The sequence below is a fragment of the Zosterops lateralis genome (genome assembly GCF_965231275.1).
Source record: "Zosterops lateralis genome assembly, chromosome: 4".
In the NCBI taxonomy this organism is placed as follows: Eukaryota; Metazoa; Chordata; class Aves; order Passeriformes; family Zosteropidae; genus Zosterops; species Zosterops lateralis.
The window spans coordinates 60,912,462-60,932,741 of NC_139765.1; the positions used below are offsets into that span (position 1 = coordinate 60,912,462).

The 20,280-nt window shown below is 42.8% G+C and overlaps 1 protein-coding gene across 9 annotated transcripts in view; it reads left to right on the forward strand.

Annotated features, from left to right (window-relative positions):
• Positions 1-39: 39 nt before the first annotated feature.
• The window catches only part of LOC310908682 (uncharacterized protein), a 47,612-nt gene continuing 27,371 nt past the window's right edge, over positions 40-20,280 (forward strand). The window contains exons 1-4 of one of the 9 annotated variants that reach the window (XR_014589934.1): positions 40-1,108; positions 1,403-1,469; positions 10,607-10,737; positions 16,699-18,214. Coding sequence is in view for 2 of the 9 variants with exons in the window: in XM_083859989.1 (XP_083716115.1) it covers positions 723-853; positions 1,403-1,469; positions 10,607-10,737; positions 16,699-16,702 (333 nt within the window). In the remaining 7 variants the exon portion in view is untranslated. Of the gene's footprint in view, positions 1,220-1,402; positions 2,494-10,606; positions 10,738-16,698; positions 18,215-20,280 lie in introns of those variants that run through there. The other 8 variants (XM_083859989.1, XR_014589931.1, XR_014589932.1 and 5 more) reach the window with 8 other exon arrangements.

Consider the following 20,280-nt stretch of genomic DNA (forward strand, 5'->3'; position numbering starts at 1 on the left):
CAGGGTTACCAAGGCGAAGCCAAACAGCCGCCATTTTGCTTACGGGCCGGGAGCGCAGCCCGCGCCCGCCGAGCCCTCAGAGTCCATTTTGCAACACGCCGAACGGCTCCGGGGTCTGGGCGCGGCCGCAGACTGCGGCAGGGGCTGGGCAGGGGGGCCGTGAGGAGGGAAGTAGGGCAGCGGAGGAGGGGCGGCGGCAGCGAGGGCTGGCGCCGGGGGCGATCCGCAGCCTGCGCGGGAGGGGCGGGGGCTCCGTCCCGGCCTGTTGTGGGGCCGAGCGCGGGCCGGAGCCGGGGTGTCTGAGTCAGAGCTGCATCCTCGGAGGAATAAACGCCAAAACTCCCTTCTCGGCCGCTCTCACGTCCCCAACCTCCGGCTTCTTCCTCACGACCGTCGAAGCTGTCAGCATACGTGTTCTTTGTGAATCTCTAATAGCACATTTTCGGCCTAAACTGCGCGAAAAGCCGGACAGACCCGCCGGATCTCACGCAGAAGAACCACCTGAGGGGCGGGGAAGAGGGGAGCAAGAAAGGAGCGGGAATTTTTGCAGACCTGTTCAGGAGGTTTTGACTGAAATTGTCAGTAAGACACTCGAGGCTGAGAATCTTCCCCGAAGCGTTTAGGACTCAAAGGCAAGTGGGAGAAAGCTCGTTTCCTTACAGCGAGTGCGAGGGCACTCGCTGAAGGCATTTCTGCTCTGCAGGGAATGAGACAAGCAGCGAATGAGCCTCGTTTGTCCTTTAGGGAACAACGCTCGGGGAGCAGGAATGGCGCGCTTCCTTCCAGAGCAGCGGGCGCTGCCAGAGCCAGGAGCTCGCTCAGCCTTTCAAGGCAGACACAGCCCCGGCCATTCGTAAGGAGTCCCTCTTCCTACCACCATATCTCTCTGCTCCCAGCTCCCGCTGTACTCGTACGCCGCCCTGCCTCCCCTGCCCGGCTTCAACCCCTCCAGCGATACGGCTGATGGAGGGAGGGGAGGCGGCGGCTGGGGTTTCGTTCGACGCCCACCAGGGGCTGAGCGAGCCTCCTTCAGTGCGCAAACTCGGGGCACCAGATAAAAGCTGGGCTGGCAGCTCTTACCCTGCCTCGATGGAGCCGCCACATTCGGGTGACTGGAGAAGCAGTTAGCAGCAGCGCCATAGACTAGCGTCCCCCCACACCTTGGGCACAGAGAGTTTGGGGCTCTAAACAGCTGCTGCTGCGGCAGGAGGGAGCCGAGGTGAAGGGATCTGCTAGCTGGTTGGACGCAGAGGAGGCGGCTGTAATGGGGCATTAAGTCTGAGGGAGGAGGGGGGGCGATTAAACGTCTTGTCATCATGGCGGAGTCTATGGGTATTTTTTCCTGTCTAACTCTTCTGTGCGTGTGTCTCTTGTTTCTTTCTCTCTCTCTCTCTCTCCTTAGGGCGCTTGGCTGGGGCTGCTCGCTCGGGTTCTGCCTGTTGTTGCGCGAAATGGCGGCTGGCGTCTTGGTGGGTTTGGTTGTCGGTTTTTTGTGTAGGGTTTTTTTTTTTTTTTTCCTTCCCCTCCTATTCCCCTCCCCGCACTTGTGCCTTGGCTGCAGCTCCGCAGCGAACCGCGGCGGAGCCCGAGTCAGGAGGGGGGCGGGAGCGGCGCGGCAGCCAATGGCCGGGCAGGCCCGGGTGGCCCGGCGTGCCCTGATTGGCTGGCGCTGACATCATCCTGCAGCAGGGGCAGCCGCAGCTGGGCAGGGTCGGGAGCTGCCGGGGGAGGCAAAGGGAGAAAACGGGCGCCATGATCTCAGCGCCAGGGAAGACTGCGCGGGCAGGGTGTCCCCGAAGAGCTGGCGAAAAGGAAAGCAGGACCAGGCCTGGGCTTCTCCTTCCCAAATAGTGCCGGGGCTGTGCCGAGAGGAGCGGGAAACGAGCGAGAGGGGAGCAACTCGTGCCTGCCTTTGTAACTGCGTCAGTACAAGATGGCGCAGGGTGTCCCTGGAGAGGGAAGGGAGTTGCACGTCCGCCGGAGGTCATGTGACCGTGTTGCATTCCTGTGGGGTTTGGCTGCGGACCAAGCTGGCTTAGGCGGCGGCGGCTGCCCGGGAGAGCCCGGGCTTCCCTCCCCCTCCTCCCGCACAACGTCGTCGGTCCCGCGCTGGTTCCCTTCCCCCATCAGCCGCATGCACGAGGGTGTAGCTGCTGCCGAGGAAGGTTCTCGCTTCTCTCCTTACTCTCCACCCACCTCCAGGGTGTAGCTGCTCTTGGGGGAAGCTTTCCATTCCGCCCCTTCTCTGCGCAAGGCTTTACCCACCGCCGGGGAAAGTTCCCCCGGGCGGCCGCTGGCTCCGCCCGAGCGTGGGAGCCGGTGCGCTCACGGTAGTGCCGCCCGCCCTGTGCCAAGGCACTCTGCGCTAAGTTAAGTTCCACGGGCTCGTGGGGTGGTTCTTACTGGAACAGTCGTTTTAAGCGATGTCTAAGTGACCTCATTAAAGCCGCTGAGGAAAACGCACAGGCTATGCGGAGTTGTTCTTCTGACGAGGAGGTCTTGGCCGTTGTAGTGTTGGTCTGCCGGCCGTACGGGTGGAGGGGCCGAGGGAAAATCTGTAGCTGTTCTTAGTTCTGTTGGAACAGGAAAAGTGGATCGCTGTTCTTTCTGTGTTGTTGAGTCCTCTTGCAGGAGTTGAGCAGCTTTCTGTGGAGCGATGACTGTATTCCAAAGTCAGGCCGCAGATGGCCTGTATCTTTAACACGGGAATTGATGGATATACTTGGTGCAAATGAACAATATGATTTGCGAATATTGTGAGGACTTCCCATGTTTTATTTTGAGGCCCATAGGAAAATGAACTTGTTACAGAGGCCTGGATAGGCCTGGAAGATTGGCAAATACATTTTTGGGGGTTTTTTTTATTTATTTATTTCAGTATTTGCTGGACGGGAAGTGAAAAATGTATGTTTTCCAATCCTAACTCTTTTCTTCAAGGAATGCAACTCCTGTTACTGTTTGGTTGAGAGTCTCATATTTTCAAAGCAATTCAGTGCTAGTTCCCATGTCTTGTTCTTGGATGCCAGGGTGAAAATTTACCCACTGCATCTAACTCACTGAACAAATTAACAGTTGAAATTGTTGGTGACATAAGGGTGTTGGTTTGTTCTATTTAGAAGTGTTTCACTTTTTCTGTTCTTACGCTGTCCCTGGATAGATAGGATTTTTTTTCTTTTTACCTTTACAGTAGCAATCCAATAGGGCATAAAGCTTGATTATTTCACAAATGTGCTGTTTGAGAACTGGAATAAAAGTAGAGTGTATGACTAATAGAGAAGATTCCTGTATAATAGATGCTTTTTAATATGCGTTACATAAGTAATATGGTGAGGTGGAGTTCAGTTACATAAGAACTGACTGGGGACTTGGGAGCTACTGTAAGTAGTTCATATTGGTCACATATATAGCCTGCAGGGCATCCCTGTATTGTGGGTGGAGGGGTAGGAAAACAGGATTGGAAGCATCTAACAGCACTACATTTTTCCTTTGTAGGTTTATAGAGGATACCAGGAAAGAAAGGGAGAAGACAGTAATTAGTGGCAGGGTATGAAGCTTTCAAAACTCTATATTCTCATTTGAGCTTAGGTTTTAAAATGTAAGCTGTGTTTTCTAAAAGAGTAATCCCCCCTTTTTTGAGTGTCAGAAGGTGGCTGTCAGTTGAGTGTTGTGCCAACTGACTTCTGTGCAGACTATAAAGGGCAAGATTCTTGAGTCTTAGATTGTGAGGCTGTGCCCCCTTTTTTTTTTTTTTTTTTTTTTTTTTTTTTTTTTTTTTTTAAGCTTCCTGGAAATGGTGTTTGGAGGAGGCAGTTGGTTTGTTGATCAAACATTAAAATGACTGGATTACTGATTCTTCCTGTGTAGGCATTATATGACACATGGTAAATACTCCTTTGTAATGGAAGCTTCCAGAGAGGCTTTCAGTGTACAGTGATTCTTCTAACACAGCACTGATTTATGTGGGAACTTGACATTGTGACATTGGGAGTACTTTGTTGCAGATGTGTTAAAGGGAGAACCTTAATTTCAACAAAAGATGAGGCGAAAAAAACCATTTTATTAATAGTTGAGTTTAGGCATGTGTTCTGTAATTATGAAACAGTAATTGCCTGCCTCACTGTTAGAGAATTGTTTGAGTGCTTATGTTATAGAATAGTTTATATTGAAAATCGGCTAGAATTTTAATTCTTAAAGCAGCCTTTTAGGTGGCTCACTTTGATAACAGATTTTGCTTGAAAACCAAGAAATTGATTACTTCAAAAGTTCCCTGTGTAACTTGCAGCTTATTGCAGCAGTACTTGAATGGAGGTGTGGCTGTGCTTTTATGATGCTATAGAAAGGAAGGCAAGTTTTAATGAGCTGGTAGTAATTTCTTGTTTGTGTCAAGGTTGTTTTTACTAGCAGTTCTCAGGGAAGCAGTTTTCTTGAGAGAAGCAGTAGCTCCGGCAGTGTTGAAGTGCAGTCTCAAAACAACGTCTTACACATTCTGAATTATTTGTGCTGCGGGAGATGAGTAAAAACAAAATGTGTGCAGCTCTTTGAGCCTTTGCCCTACAGCCAGTCCAATGCAAGCTGTTTTAATTTCGAAGGAAAGAAAAGAGCTGTAGCAGAGAGAGACTGGGTGAAAAATGGCATGTAGTTTAGATTTATGGTAGCTTACCAGGGAAACAAACAATTTCTACTGAACTACAATTTGTTCCTTAATGAGGGTACTTCAATGGGCTGGATGTTCTCCAGCAGTTAGACTTGTGGCTCTGACTTGTCATGATAGCTTGTCTGTGCATGTGTGTGTGGTCTGAGCCCTCGCTAAGACTTGTTACTTAAACACTGGTGCTTACCTTTAGCCATACAAAGGCACTTAGTAGAGTTCAAGGGTATTTAGGGGAGAAAGGACAGAGATACTAACAGTGTAATGGATCCCACTACGCAGTCATGTCATAGCTGAGACAGTTGAAGTGCTCATGCTGAAAGATGATCCTGAACGTTTTTTCAGCTGTTCATTCTTGCTCCTGCAGGTGATCATGGGGGAAGTAGATGTGAAGAATGGATCAAACACAAGCCTAATAGTAATGAATGGTTTTCCAATGTGACTCTTTATTGTGTGGCTTGACAAACATTCCTGTTTGAACAGGAGCAGACAGAAGCACCTGCTGGGAAATGGAGATATGCAGGTTTTAATTACTAGTGAAGTTAGGTATGTTTTTTCTCAGGAAAGCTGCAGTTTTTAGGGAGTTTTGAGGGGCACCTCTTAACAGCTTTTGGCTGGTGTAACTAGAATCACTGTCATAAGTCATTGCTAATTTGACCTTCAGTCGTGGGTAGCAAGAGCATTTCAGATTCACTGAATTGGTAGCCTTTTAAAATTAAGTGAAATGTTATTCTCAGCTTCAGGCTTGTTAAGTGTTCATAGGATTTTAGATTTAAGTTTGTTCTGTTGGAACAGGGTAAAACTTGAAATAAGCTTGCTTTGTCCAGAAGTGGCTGATAATCTAATAGCTGGACTATTCAATGAAAAATTATTCCTACAGGATGAGTTCTTTAGCTAATTGTAAAAAATGTTACCTGTGGGTCACACTAGTAACTAGCCAAATTAATTTGCATTATTTGTATGAGGTAAAAGAGTTCTGTTGGCTGACAGCTGATCAGTTTATCCACCTGGGTTTTTTCAATGCTCAAACAGCAGCAGAACAAGAACTTCCTTTGCACACTGCTTTAGGCTTTGTTTCATAATGAACTTCTGGGGAAAATTGAAATTGGTAACAATTTGTTTTAGCAAAAAATAGGTTGTTGGCTGGTTCTACAATTCTTAACCGTTGAGTTCTTCACTTAAAAAAGCAACTTTAAAGCTGTTGTGTGGCCTCCTAATCCTGGAATTAGTGGGAATTTGTACCAGGTTCACTGCTATGACCTTTGGGTAGTGAAGTGGGGCATTGGTTTGTTTTCTCCTTCCAGCGTGACCTTGTTACTTGAAGCAGAGTCTTTCTGATGAGCTACTGGTTGCTTTGGAGAGCAGTATGAAGGTCCATGTAGCTACTTTAATAAATAAAGTGAGGTAGTGCTCAGACATGATTATAATACATCACTAGCCCTGAAACGCTGTCAATAGCGATTCTTTGATGAAAATAATCAGTGACTGAATGGCTCCTGAGTAGTTTGTCCACAATGGTGCTTTTTGAGGATCCTTAGGAAGAAAATAGGGCCAGTTCAGAGAATTGGACTGTGCCAGATTAGCATCCCGAAAGTATAGCTGAAGGTGGTCCTTCAGAAAGCAAGAGTTTGTGTTTCTTGTAAGCTCAGAAACCAAGCAAATCTTAGCTGCTGTATTTTTGTGCTTATTAAGTATTGGATAAAAAAAAATAACCTATTGAAACTTCTTATTGTGACTGCTCCATCTGGGAGCTTGCTAATGTGGCGTGGTCATGCAGTAGATGTTACTCAAAAGTAGAAATGCAGCAGCTTTACTGCAGCAGTATATCATGTCTCTTCAAAGGTTTAGCTTGTGAAGACTGCTGTAGTCCTACTCAGTGTGGTCTGTTAAAACTCAAAACAGAAATACTCAACAGGCTGAGGGAGCTGGGGCTTTTCAATGTAGAAAATTGGTTGGAGAGACCTCATTGCAGCCTTCCTGTGTTTAAACAGATGGGCAGATAGTGATAGGAAATGGGTTTAAGCTAAAAGATGAGTGATCTAGATTGGATGTTAGGAGTGCTTAGAGAGGATAGTGAGGTATGGGAGCAGGTTGTCTGGGGAAGTTGTGGATGTCCCATTCCTGAATGTGCTCAGGGGCAGATTGGATGGGGCCATGAACAACCTGGTCCAGTGGAGCTGTCCATGCCCCATGGTATGGCTGGGAGCCAGATGATCTCGAAAGTGCCTTCCAGCCCAAACCATTCTGTGGTGTCTGACAGCAGAAGGTGCACTAAGATTGAGTACCTTTTTGACATTGAGCATCACTGGTTATAGTAACGGATTTGTTTCCAGCAAGCTTCAGTAGTTTGATAACTAATGAAGCTTTCTTTTACTATTCCTTTTTAGTATTTTATCAACAGAAGTTAGTATATTTCTATATAAGTCAAAAACTAGCTTATGTGGCAGGTAAGAGGTGTTAGAACTGGTGTGGAGGGCACAAGAACTTAAGGTGAAGCAGTAGCTAGGAAACAAGCATTAGCTTCCAATTCTTTTGCTTAAACTCCCTCCTTCTGTGTTCCTGCCTTTACTTAGCAGGTTAGTCATGACACAGGACTGTCATGTGATTCCCCAGATTACAGAATGGTGCTACTTTATTAATGCAGACAAAGCAATCCCTCAAAGAGACTGCAGCTGGCTCTGATACTGAGATAGTAATTTAATCTCTAGCCTAAGAGGTGTTTTACCAGCTCTGTTCCCTGGTATGTGCTAAGCGATGGTTGTGCTGCTTCATTTTGGGCCACAGTGTTTGTGGCCCAGTTTGTCAGGCTGATGATAGATTGTGCAGTATGGTCTTATCTGTTGAGCCAGGGTAAGCTGTCTCAAATTCCATCCAGAACAACTATGGGTCTTGTACTTAGAGATTTATTAAATAATACTGAATGTCATTGTCACAGATATCCTGATTTAGAAGACTACTCTTCATAAAATGAAACTGTTGCTTTTATCAGAGTGGCGCTACTTCAAATTCATCTCCAAAGCTGTGCTCCATTACCCCAGGATACATATGCTGGAGCAAGCTCATAAGCTTATAAAGGCATGCTGGGCAGTTGTCAGATCCTATTTTTAAACTGTTTCTGAGAAACGCTGCTGCTTCCCTATCTCTTCATGGTCATAGGAAAGGCTCTATTTTGTGCAGGAGCCACAATGTCTGGGCTCAGCTAACAGTGATTTTTGAACTTGAGTGTCTCCTCTTCAGAGATAGTAAAATTGAACTGCACTGATTGCTCTTGCAGAGGGGAGATGGTGGATCACTGGGAAGTAGTGAGCTATTGACTCCTTGACTCTAGGCGGGAACAATAAAAGGTACAGGTATCTACAGGTAGCTTCACTCCTGTGGCAGGGCTTGAAGCTGAGGCATGAAGCTTGAAGGGGAATGGCATGAAGCTGAGGCAGAGGAAGTGTAGGTTGGATATCAGGAGGAAGTTTTTCAGAGTGGTTGAACACTAGAATGGACTCCCCAGGGAAGTGGTCACAGCACAGCCTGAGTTTGAGAAGCATTGGGACAGTGCTCTCAGGCACATGGTGTGGTTCTTGGGGCGTCCTTTATGTAGCCAGGAGTTGGACTCCATGATCCTGATGGATCCTTCCCAGCTTGACATACTCTTGTATTCTAGGTCTGTGGTTGACAGCCTAGCCAAACTTACAGAAGGCCTGATGCCTGGTATCAGAGCACATGCTCTGCTGTGTTTAGGAGAGTCCAGGAGGAGTTGAGAGCTTTAAATGATGTATCTCCTGGTGAATCTTGCACATAGCAGGTTTGCTTCATCTGCAACTGATTTGCAGTAACCCACTTTCTATAATTGTGTGACACTACTGTATGCCACCTTTAAATTTTCACTAGCATTGGAAAATTGCATAAAAATGCAAGTGGGCTCTGTAGGCAACTGGTATTTTAAGGGCCTTTCTCCCTGTGCCTGACATTGCCTGCCTTAGTCTAGGCTGGACACTGCCTGTGGGTGTTGACGTACTCCTCTGCTGGAGAGGGAATTCCAAAACTGAAGGACTACTTCAGAGAATATGTATTATGTAGTTTGGGTCAAAGAATAAAGAATACCAGTCAAGCATTTAGACTTGTTTTTGTTTTTCTCTTAGAACTGGTGGGCAGGGATATTACAAACTGGGGAAACTGCTATGAACAGGATGAAAAAAAATCATGCTGCTATAAAATTAATCATACAGTGCAAATTCAACATACTGAGTTCTGTGTGTCTTAGAACTCTTTCAAGACACTCCTGGGACCCTGCAATTGCTAGTGTAGACCTAATTGATGGGAGGGAATCATCATTTCAAAGCATTATTATGACTGAGGGCTGTAGCTGAGCCTACTCTACTTCTAGAAATTGACAGTGCAGGGTCTTCTGATTTCTCATTTTCTATAACAGGCAAGATCTTCTTCCACACTTCCCACAGATTGTGTGCTACTAATATTAGTGGCCTTATAAGTGCAGCTGTTAGTTAAATTAGTTTGTCTTGTCTTCTGTTTCAGTGGTATTGGCTACTTAATAATCCTGTTCCCCTTTAAGTAAATTGGAGTAGTTAACAAAAACCAAGGAGAAGAGCAGCTAACTAAATTTTGCCTTGTAGGCCAAGTGTTTCTGCTTAAAGGAAGAAGAGAAACTTAGCATTGGACCTATTTTAACCTCATCCTACAGTGAGCAAAGCAGGGTGATCTTTTTGAAGGGTATGATACCTTTTGTCTGTTTGCTTAAACATACCCTTAAATTTCAGTAATGTAATGACACTGAAATGGGCTATAGAACTGTTAACTCATTTAACACAAACCTCATCAATTCCACATTTCTGTAACAAGAATATACTCATACATTCTGTTCAGTGTAGTGGCTGTGCCTTAGGTTTCAGTTTTCTCCTGTGATTGATTCTCACAGCCTTTCAATGTCATTGTAGATAGCACATTACAACTTAGAGGTATTGAACTGTCTACAAATGCTCCTTATATATAGAAGTGACTTGCTGAAAGGTGCTCCTGTGTGTCTGTAGATGCTGCAGTAAGCTTAGATTTTTTTTTTCCTGTAGCATGAGCTATGTATTGAACAAAGTGTCTTGCTCTGAGTGCTTCTTTTTTCTTGAATAGCAAAAAGATTTTTGTCCTGATTGCACTCAGTAAAAGTAATCTGTACATTCTGTTTTGGATATGTGTATTAATATGTGTAGAACATCTGCTGCATCTTTTTAGAAATAGCATGTTGCATTGGATCACATTTCAAATCTGAAGCCTTTAAGGGATATCTGAAGTAACAATTTATGTAGTGGGATTTTCTTATATGGTGCAAGAATGAGTATTGTTTTAGTATTGATATTATCCTTCTTCATCATCAGTCCCTACTACAGAAATAGATCACCAAAGTGGAAGCAAAAACTGAACTGAGTGTCCAAAAAAGCAGTTCCAGTAGGCCTTGTTTTTCTTTGTGTGTTTTTAAGATTCTTGGTTGAATCTGAATTTTGGATGTGCCCAATTGGCACTGGAGTGAAGGAGAGGGTTTTTTACTGTAGTTCATAAGCTGAAATCTTGCCTTGTTTGTCATATCATAAATAAAGATGAGATGTTTCATTAAGCTCATTCACTTTTCTGTTACATGAATCTAACGTAAGCATTTATTTTAATATGTATTTTTGAGTCCCATTAAGCAGTTGAATGTCTAACATGTGATAACTTTTTGAAACTCCTTTAGTTCTGATTTTCAACTGGAAATGTTTGAATGGAGGCTTCTGGTCTTTCTGGCTGTTCCTTCCAAGGGAAAATAAGAATTGAATATATTCTTCTGTAAATAGTGAGTACATATATAGAGTATATACCCAAGGTCCATTAAGCCTATTAGCTGTTTTTCAGCACAGGGAAGCTAAAACAGTGAAAGCATGAAATACCAATATATGTGAATGACCGTGCTTATGATTGCAGGTGGCCAAAGGGAGGGTGATGGAGACTTCTAGCAGTAACTACAGCTCTTTCAAAGGGTGGATAAAACCAAGAAGTGTATTCCTGATGTTAACCAGAGAACAGTTGCTGGAAAAGTGTTTTTATCAGCATTTGTAGGTTTTTAAAGCTGTTGTTCACTTAGTATTTTAAAAAAGGGAACTGAAGAAGCTTGAATTTGAATACATCATCAGTGGAGGGGTTGCCCCTAACTGGAGCAACAAGATGGACTGTAAGAAGGGAACCTGACTGAAATCTATCTGTCTTCATTGGAAAATAAACAGGCCTAACCTGTTGTTCTGGAATGGTGTACAACTTCCAAGTAGCTCAAGGCTATGTAAGTCTGTAATCTACTGATCAAAGAAATTGTGGAAACAGAGGTGTTGTATGCAACTGTGGAATTCTGAAAGACCACTTCAGAGGGGATCTGCACATCAGTGACATCCTTATTTCAAGCAGTTATGCTACAGCCTCCATCACATGATTGCTAGCTGTTGTGCAGCAGGAAAGCTTAGGCTTTTTCCATTCATCCTCTGGAGCTTGTGGAGGGAAACACAGATTGAACTTGTATTTAACTATAACTTCCTTCCCTTTGGGAGCTCATGTCTGAGCTACTACGGATTTCTGGCCATGTGGTATACTTTGGTTTCCTGCCCATATGTGAAATTTGAGTAGGCTTTGGAGTCTCAGGGTGGAGGGGGTGACTGGGAGACTTCTTTCTGTGGAAGTAGAAAGTCATTCCATGATTGTCTCCTTCCCCAGCTTTCTGCATGTGTACAACTAGGTAATACTCTGTATGCCATGATTAGCTGGTAGTATGTATGAGCTGACAGTACAGCATGTAAGATTTATTTAAGCTTTCCTATTTTCAAATTCAAGGACTCTTTCAAAACTTCAGGCAGTTGTGCTGTATCTGAATGAAGTTATTATTTCTAAATGTCAAAAGAAAATGCTGGACTGAAGGCTAGCTTAAAGAATGGCAGTTTGACGCTTAAATTTTCACCTGCCAAAGAGACTTTGTCAAAATCAGCTTGCAGGTTTTCCATGCGGTGAACAGATTGTGAGAAGTACATAAAGTAATCATGGAAACTGGCTGAAGAATGAGAGATTGCAGTACAGAAAGGAAGGTGCTTATCTTTAACTAGATACGCATTTTACTTTGAATCTGGTTTTGGAACTAGATATTCATGCCCAGTCTTCTTCCGTAGCTTTTTGAAAGGGAAGAATTTCTAACAACCAAATCAGTCACCTTTTTAAATGCAGAACTGGAGTAAGGAAGCCTGTGAGCATGCATGCCTCCAAAATCCTGCAGATGTCCTTTCACTTAAATTTGTCTGACTAGCATAGTCAGTCTTATGTTTTACAATGCTCAGTTACTAGGAATTTAATTTCCATGTTTATAGATAATGTTTTCTACCTATTTTGCAGTGTTTTTCCTAGTAATTTTCTCATGCTGTTTAACTTAATTTTTTTTCCACAACATTGTACCCAACTTTATTTTTGAGGTATTTATTTTCTTTGCTTTCTAATGTGAAAAAAACTCTGCTAAACCTGCAAAGTTTCAAGACAGAGCAAGAGGTACTTGAAGAGGGGAAGCTGGTGCTCAAGTTCACAAATCAAAGTAGGCTTGTCATTACAGCTTAACTGACTGGTAGAGAAAAGGCTGTAGTTTGAGAACATAGCTGGCAATAGGCTCATGTCTACCCCCAGAAAAGTAAACTTTTCTGCCACAATCTCCAGATCTGTTTGGATAATGATAAAAAGATACTGGGCAAAATGCAAGAGTTCTGTGACTGTTTGCCCAGAGTATAAATATGTCAGTCTTTAAGTGCTTGTGTGGCTTAAATGTTGCAGAAAGACCGTCTTAGCTATTTTTAGGCTGGGGGAGCAGGAAGAGTACTTGTTTCCTGTCTTCCCCTCCCCCAGGAACCATGGGTACTTAATGAGGAGAAGAAATACAGCAACCCTGAGTTGGTTTACCAGTTCCAATTGAACAAGGTCAGAACATTTCCTGACCTGCTTTGTGGAGGGAGTAGTACAGGGACTCTGACAGTGTTCTTCCTTTTGAACCAGCACAAAGGCATCGAGAGTTTCAACTGAAACAAGCCCACAGTTTACTTGGTAGTTGCATCTGAATAGTCCCCAAAACAACAACTACTAAAGTTTACAACTAGAATTAGTCCTCTGGTTGCTATTATGTGAACTCTGATGCTGTGCACAGGCATGACTAACTTGAGAGATCAGCGAAACTGAATACTCCAGTTCCTCTTAGCGTTGTAACATTAATATATTTAGGTAATAACCATTAATGTTGTCACATCAGCTGTTGTCTCTCTTGTACATAGCTACAAATGCATCCTACTTGTAGGTGTTGGTACATATCCATGCTATAAAACAAAGGAAGTGATAACTTGGTAACAGTACTTGACCAGTTCAAGCTATATCAGACTGCTTCGTTTGGCAGTTCAGGGCTTTTTTGTTACTTTGATCCACAGAGGCATAAAGAGAGCTGTAGCAGTGTCTTGGACTTTTTCCTGAGGGGGAGAGGCAAAAAATGCATATGGTCCTGGTTACTGTAAGAAAATTGTGTAAGACAACATAATTGCTGCTTTTCCTGTTGCATGAGTATTGGCAGCAGTGCACAGGTGTTAACTGTAGGAGGAAAAGTGTCCGGGCCTATTTTATGAATCTTACTGCGTTTGCCATCAATGTACGTGCATGCTTCATAAAAGTGATCACTCTTCCTGACAAAAACCAGTCTGCAGCAATCCACCTCGAAGTACAGAGCTTCTTGGCACTGGGAAGCGTGTGCAGAACAGGCTTAGAATCACTCAGGCAAAAAGCAGAAAAATACTAGCTTTGGCATGCAGCAGTGTCCCCATGTGTGGAGCCAGGATAGAAACAGCAGGCTTGTCCTAGCATGCTCCTTCAGCAGCTACGCAGAAATGTAGCTACACTACTATGCAGAGCTGTGCTTTTTCTTCAGACTTCTGTGTGTTTTCCACTTACTTAGTGATGGCAGTTATGCTGTCTTTGGGGTATTGGTTTGCAGTTAGGTCTAGGCTTTTGTTTCATTTAAAGTTAAGTTGTTAAGAAAACAGTTTTTGCTGCTTACTTTGATCCTTTTTGCTGAAGCAAAAATTTTGTGCTGGTGTTAGCTGCCTTGGGAAACAAACTGTATATGAGAGGATACCAGCTGAGAATGCAGTTTTGAATATCTTGAATTCTGGAGAAAATGGCATGTCTTTTTACAGAGACTTGCAACCTCTTGCCTCAATAATTAGACAGAAGCAATCAAATCTGATGTCTGAATTATTCAGTTAAAAAGACATAGCAGAGTATGTTTACTTGACTAATGAGAAAGTTAAGCAGTTCCAGTTGGCTTCAAATATATTTTTAATTTTTGGATGAAAAATCAAGAATTTTGCTGCTAGTTAAACTTTTTTGTCAGTAGTTTAAGGACTCATGCAGTTTGCTCTGCAGGGGATTGCAATTTTCTAACAAAGTGAATAATAAATTTAAAATTGTGTGAACACTTAGCTACTTAAGTATTGGTAGGAGTATCCCTATCAAAAGATGGAAAGGAGCCTTTGTTATTAAACAATATATAAATATAAGCTGAATTGGTGAATCGCATGAAGGATGGGCTTCAGTCAACATCCACTGCTTCCAGTGTTGTAGGGTCTGCACACTGCAGGCAAGTCCTTAGTGGGTATTGAGGGGTCTGAACATAAGCAGGGCTGGTGCCTTCTCCTGTTGTTCTTGATGAAGTTGTAGGCAGTAGAATTGAGGCTGCAAGGTGAATCATGCTCCAGTTCTTGGTTCGATGCTTTAGAATAAAGCCTTTTGCTGCCTTTTTGAGAATTCACAAAAAAACTTGTCTAAGTTGTGAACCTGGCATGGGAAAAGAGTTGGGGGGGCAAAGTTGTGGTTTTAAGAAGCTTGTATTTCAAAAATAAGCCTTTCACAAACCTGCTTCTGGTGAGATTGTACATACTTTAGATGTGTGAAACAGATGTGACTTTGGCATGTATCCTTTGGAGGCTAAGAATAACATCATCTAGATATAGAAGACTGAGTTAAGTTCTTCATATAATGGTCACCCTGAGCTGCTCTAATCTGTGTATGAGCATGTATGACTGGTAGTTACTTCTAACTGCACCAACCTCTGAGAAGAAAGGAGAGAAGAGAGCACATGGTAACAGCTTTCTGGTGGTGTTAAGTATCGATAATAGGGTGCAAGTAAGGCTAAAGGCTGCATTAAGATGAAATTTGGGATTTCCAGTTAGAAGGATGAAAGCTAGAGGAGAGGGGCTGGGGAAATTGGTGAGGTGAGATGATACCAAGAAGAAGAGTGTGGTGAGCTAATCCAAGAGTAAGAGAAGTGCCTATGGTGAAGGGAGCCATTTTTAGAAGCAGTGAAGGAACAGGAAGCCTTACATGGGAACCTGCTGAAAGTTAATGTCTGTTCGCTAATGATACCTGTCATCAGGGAGTCAGTGCAGAAGTCTGGAATCACCAGCTCTGAGACAGCTGGTGGGGTTTTCAGCTTGGCCTGTAGGCTGGAAGGAGGAGTCATGGAGCTGTTGTAAGTGGTTGGAAAAAAAGACTGTAACTACTTGGGTAGTAACCCAGCTAAGTAAAAAGTGATTAGCAGTAGGGCCATGTTCATCAAGGTGACTGGAGTTCAACTTGAAACACAGCTTCTTAATGTGCCTGAACTAGGAAGTGTTATTTTGGGGCAGTTGTGTATGTCAGAGGCAGTCATAGCTTGAGATGTTGTCTTCAGTTGCTCTTTACCAGTTCTGTGGGCTGTTGTTTTGATACCATAGTGTAGTGCTCCATCACCACCATTATTTGTGGGACTGTGCTGTGAACAAAGGACTGATGTGTTTATTAAGGATATTACTTCTCCCTACTCTTGTATTCAATTTTTGAGTTTGGGCTGACTGTGGACCCAAGATTAATCAAAACAGAGATATGATGTGAAACACAATCCCCCCAGGACCATACTGCTGCAGAAACACCCTTCTCCTTTTTTCACTGTTTAACCATGTGAGTGGATTTCCAAAGCACATCAGTGCCTCATGTCAGGAGCACAGTTAACTAGAAACTATTGGCTTGAGGAAAAGACAAGAGATGGGGCAAAGTCTTGTTAAAGGCATATTGTTAAATATTACCATGAGATGCTTTCAGCTGTAGTTTCACTGTTTTGTCACAATTTAACAAAACTATTCCTTCAGGAAATGAAGCAGGGATCTTTTACTGATAACATGACAAGAAATAAATTGGGCAACAGTATGCAGCCTATAATTACAAGCCATATAAAACAAGGGCTTCCAGTGGCCCAGGCAGTCTGTTCTGACTTTTCTCAACTTTCCCCTGCTTGTTTTCACAATGCTGCAAAACAACAGATGAGTAGAACTGGATTTTCTGCAAGTGTGTGTCTTCTGAGCATCAAACACTCTTAATTTTCAGTTCATGGATTAAAACAATGCAATAAAATGAGCTTAATGACAGAGCAAGTCCTGCTTTTTCATAGACCTTTTTCTCCTCCCTTTGCCTTTCCATGGTAACTTCGGAACCTCATGCGTTAATAGTAATGCTGGCAGAGGCTAATGTTTACAACTCAGTCTGTCTCTTGAATACAGGCTTCAGTCTTCTCTAACAAATTAAAACCAGAAGGGAACAGCAGGGAGCAGAACGGAATTTATTTCTCTTATGTGGCTTGTGATGTTAACAAAACTCTTTGGGTATTTTTACTGTTATTTTGCCTAGAAAATGGCTTGTACCTTCTTTCTGTCCAGTCTCTGTAATGTGGAAGCCCACAGCGCTTACCCCAGCACACTGAAAGCCTTCACTGAAATATGTTGCTTTACTTCCACTGCAGTGACAGACTGTGGTATAATCCTATTACATATTTTTTGTGGGGTGTGGGTTTTTTTAAGTTTCAAGGATCAGAACTAGTTAATCCATCCAGAAATGTTTTTTCTACTGTTCTTGCGAAGCTGATAGAGGTGAAGTGCAATTGTTTTGCAACATTTAACAAGTCTTTCTCTTTTCTTGAACTGCCCTAGGTGAAAGTACACTAAAGGAAGATTTGCTGAAATCTGAAGAGGGAGACAGGCTCAGTCACTCAAACTCCAGTGGTTCCAGAATCTGTAATGTAGACAGGATAAAGATTTTTTTTTTGTGCAGTTAATGCTGTGCTTTTTTTTTGCTGGTTTCTCAGGGGAAAAGACTCAACATGTTGAATCATAGAGACGTTACTTCCTGCTGTTATTTCCTTGCAGCTCTCCCCTCCATGGCTGCAGGAGCTGTTTTTGCATAGTGCATGTTTGCTGGAGATGAAGACAGAAGCCAAACAGTTCTGTGCTGAATGTAATAGTTTCTGACTCAAATTGTGTGGCAATTGTCAAAATATCTTAGGGTGTGGTTGGAACGGCTGTGTTGAACATGGCTGAGGATTTATTCCTTCATAATTTGCCTAGATGAATATAACATACTAATCTGAATTAACATATGAAAACAGGGGGAAGATCTCTTGATGTTTTCTAGCCACTTGAAACCTGATTGTGTGCAAAAATAAATGTCAGTGTGCTGGAGTTTGTGAGGTTTTTTTTCCCACTTGGTCAATCTTAACTCCCATTCTTTCTAATTTCCCACAAAGAGAAAAGCTAAAAGCTACTTGCTATAGCTTGAAAAATATTAACAAAAAACTGTGAGCACTGAAAATACGATAGAGCTTCAAATTGCTATCAGTTTCACTAGGAATTAAAAACGTATAATTCTGGAAGTTACAGTAGTAAATTGCTATCAAGTATTTTGACAAACATACCTGCTTCGTACAGCTGGCTCTCCTCATAGAAGTATTCTTAGCAGCTTGTTACAGTACTGAGTTTTAGTGTCAAGTATAAGATTGGCATGTTTACTATGAAGACAAAGTTTAAGAGAATTCATATGAACTCCACTTCTTCATCAATTGTTCTTGATAAACCAGGTCTTGCAGCTCCAAGAGGCAAACAGGAAAGGGATGGAGGGGTGGTAGTCAAATTTTCAGGCAGATAACTCCTGCTGAAGTTCAGCTCTCCAAATGTGGAAGAGTGTCAAACAGTGCAGCACTCCTGTATCCTCTTTTTCAAAAAATTACTTCAGATCTGCTGTCTTGGTACTCTGTAGTGCTAGAGGACAGTTCTGGATGAAGCCATTTCTCTTGTGTTTTAACCTCTGCTGTATGTTGTCCAGTCCTTGTTCAGCAGCACACAGTTCCTTTTGGTGGACTATCCTCTGGTGCTGTTTGGAGAAAAGGGAAGGTGTTGATCTCTAGATGAGTATCTGAAATATGGGACTTCAAAGGACTTCCTGAAGTTGTTAAACCTGGTGACTTAGAGCATCTAGAAAAGCCACTTTGCAGGATAATCCTTCCCAGCACATTCCATGATAATGTTTTCAGTGCTTTTGAGTTTTTGTCTCTGGGCTCTAATGATCCTAGGATGTGAACTGGCACTTAAAGCATCATAAGAAGTGCAACTTCTGATACAGTTTTAAATAAGTGAATCTTTCATCCTTAAATGTAGTTTTTGCTGGATTAAAATGGCTATATATTTTAATGATTTGACATTTAAAAATGTTTGAAAAAATAATATTAATGAAAATTTTCCTTCATGGTGAATGACAGATGTGTAAACTAGTGTTAGACTCTCTCTGTGTATGTGACTGACTGTTAAAGGAAAAGCATGTTTTCAGAGCGTGGTTTTTGGACTTCCAGACAGATTACACAAACTCCAGGAGGCCCAGCCCACATCCTGTGTAGAAAACCAGCTCACAGAAATGCTCATTGTTTTCAGGGTTATAAGTCACCGTATTTTGTGCCTCCCTTATATTTCAAAATATTGTTTGGAAAATACTAATGCAAAGGAACCACAGCAGCTTAACAAGTGCTTGGTCCTGCCAGGTACTGAGCACTGTGCTCTCACCAGAAGGCTGGGGGAATGGGATTAAAATATTGGGCTCCCTGGCTAGAGAACAAAGAGTTTGTGTTGGTAAAAGTAGCTGAGAGCATTTATCAGGTGAGTAAATAAATTGGTAATTGACATACTTTCAACCTGAAAGTTGTTTGTATGTGACCATGCCAGTATTTACTATCTCAAAGTGGGAGTTACAGGATATGAAGTTTCCTTCAAGCAGGGCGAGTTCTCCCTGACATTGATTCACCTCTGTGAGTCTTTACTGCAGAAAGAGAGAATGTGGGGTGTCCAGATTTTATACCCCACCAGAAAGTGGTTACTGTTCCCGAGTCTCTACCCATGCTTATTGCTGAGTTGTGTTATTCCACCTGCAAGCTAATGGACCTATCCATAAAAGAAGCTATCAAGTCAAAAACGGTGAAACCTGTTCACTCTTCCCTTTTTTTTAACCTACTTCATCATCTTGGAGGTTATTTTTTAAAATGCTGAGGTGCTTTCATTTTTAACTTTTAAACAGGAAAAATGTTCCAATGTTAATTTTAAACCCCTTACATTATGATTTTCTTACTTCAAAAAAGCAACATCTTATATTTTTTGCTAGAGTTCAGTACCCATTTAAGACTAAAATATTTGTTATGATAATACAAATATAACTAAGCAGAAGGCTGCCATAGAAGTGAGACTGTATGCTGGCTTTCTACAGTCCTCTGAAAGGAATAACTTCCCTTTAGTCTGTGCCAGTGTCCTGATTGTGCAGCATTCCCAAAACATGTGGCCCATAAAATGGGATTATAGGGAAGGCATTCAAGTAAACAGAAGTTCCCTCGGGATGAGATTCACTTTTTCACACGGAGCTCCTGTGTGCTGTAGCCTGGCACTGGAATGAATTCTTCTCTTGGTGACCCCAAGGGTGGGAGAGCACCCAGGCTACCCTCATGTTTTGGGGATAGTCTCCTCCTGGCTGGCACAATAAAGTCCCCCTTTGCAGTGTTTTTGGAAGGACGCACCCAATTGCAGGTTTTTCTTTGTCTCTTCAGTGTCTCTGTGTAACAATAAATGACCAGTCTCATGATGCAGTTAGAGCTGCCAGAAATCTGCAGTGCACAAACAGCTGTATCAGTCATTAATTGTACAGTATTGCTGAAGTGGCCCAATGCTTTTATGAGTTGTGTTCAGGGGTAAGTAGCTGCTTAAAGATAAAAACCTTTGTGCTTCTATGAGCACACACAGTTACATTGGTGTATAATAGTGTATTTCTGTGGTTGCATGGTCTTGTTCAGCCTGTTGTTGAAAGTATACAACCTGGCAGGCTCAGTCTGCAGTTTGAGTACTTTTGAGTTCTTTGTTGAGACTAAATTGTATTGGTCTCAGCAGGGAATGTTTCCAGACCAGTTCCCTGCATCCATCCTAGCCTAAATAACTCAGGCTGTCATTGCTGCTCCACAGAATGATGCTGTGTGGGCTATCAGGGCACAAAGTCTTTAGACTTATGTTCATTTTGCTGTAGCTATGTTTTGTATTTTGAAAGAACTTGCCACAAATGGATGTTGTCCTTCTACCTCTCCAGTGGCTGCTAGTCACCAGGAAAATGATTCAGTCAGTAGTGTTCCCCTTTTCATAGACTCATAGAATGGTCTGGGTTGAAAAGGATCTTAAAGATCATCTGATTCTACCTCCCTGCCATGGACTGGG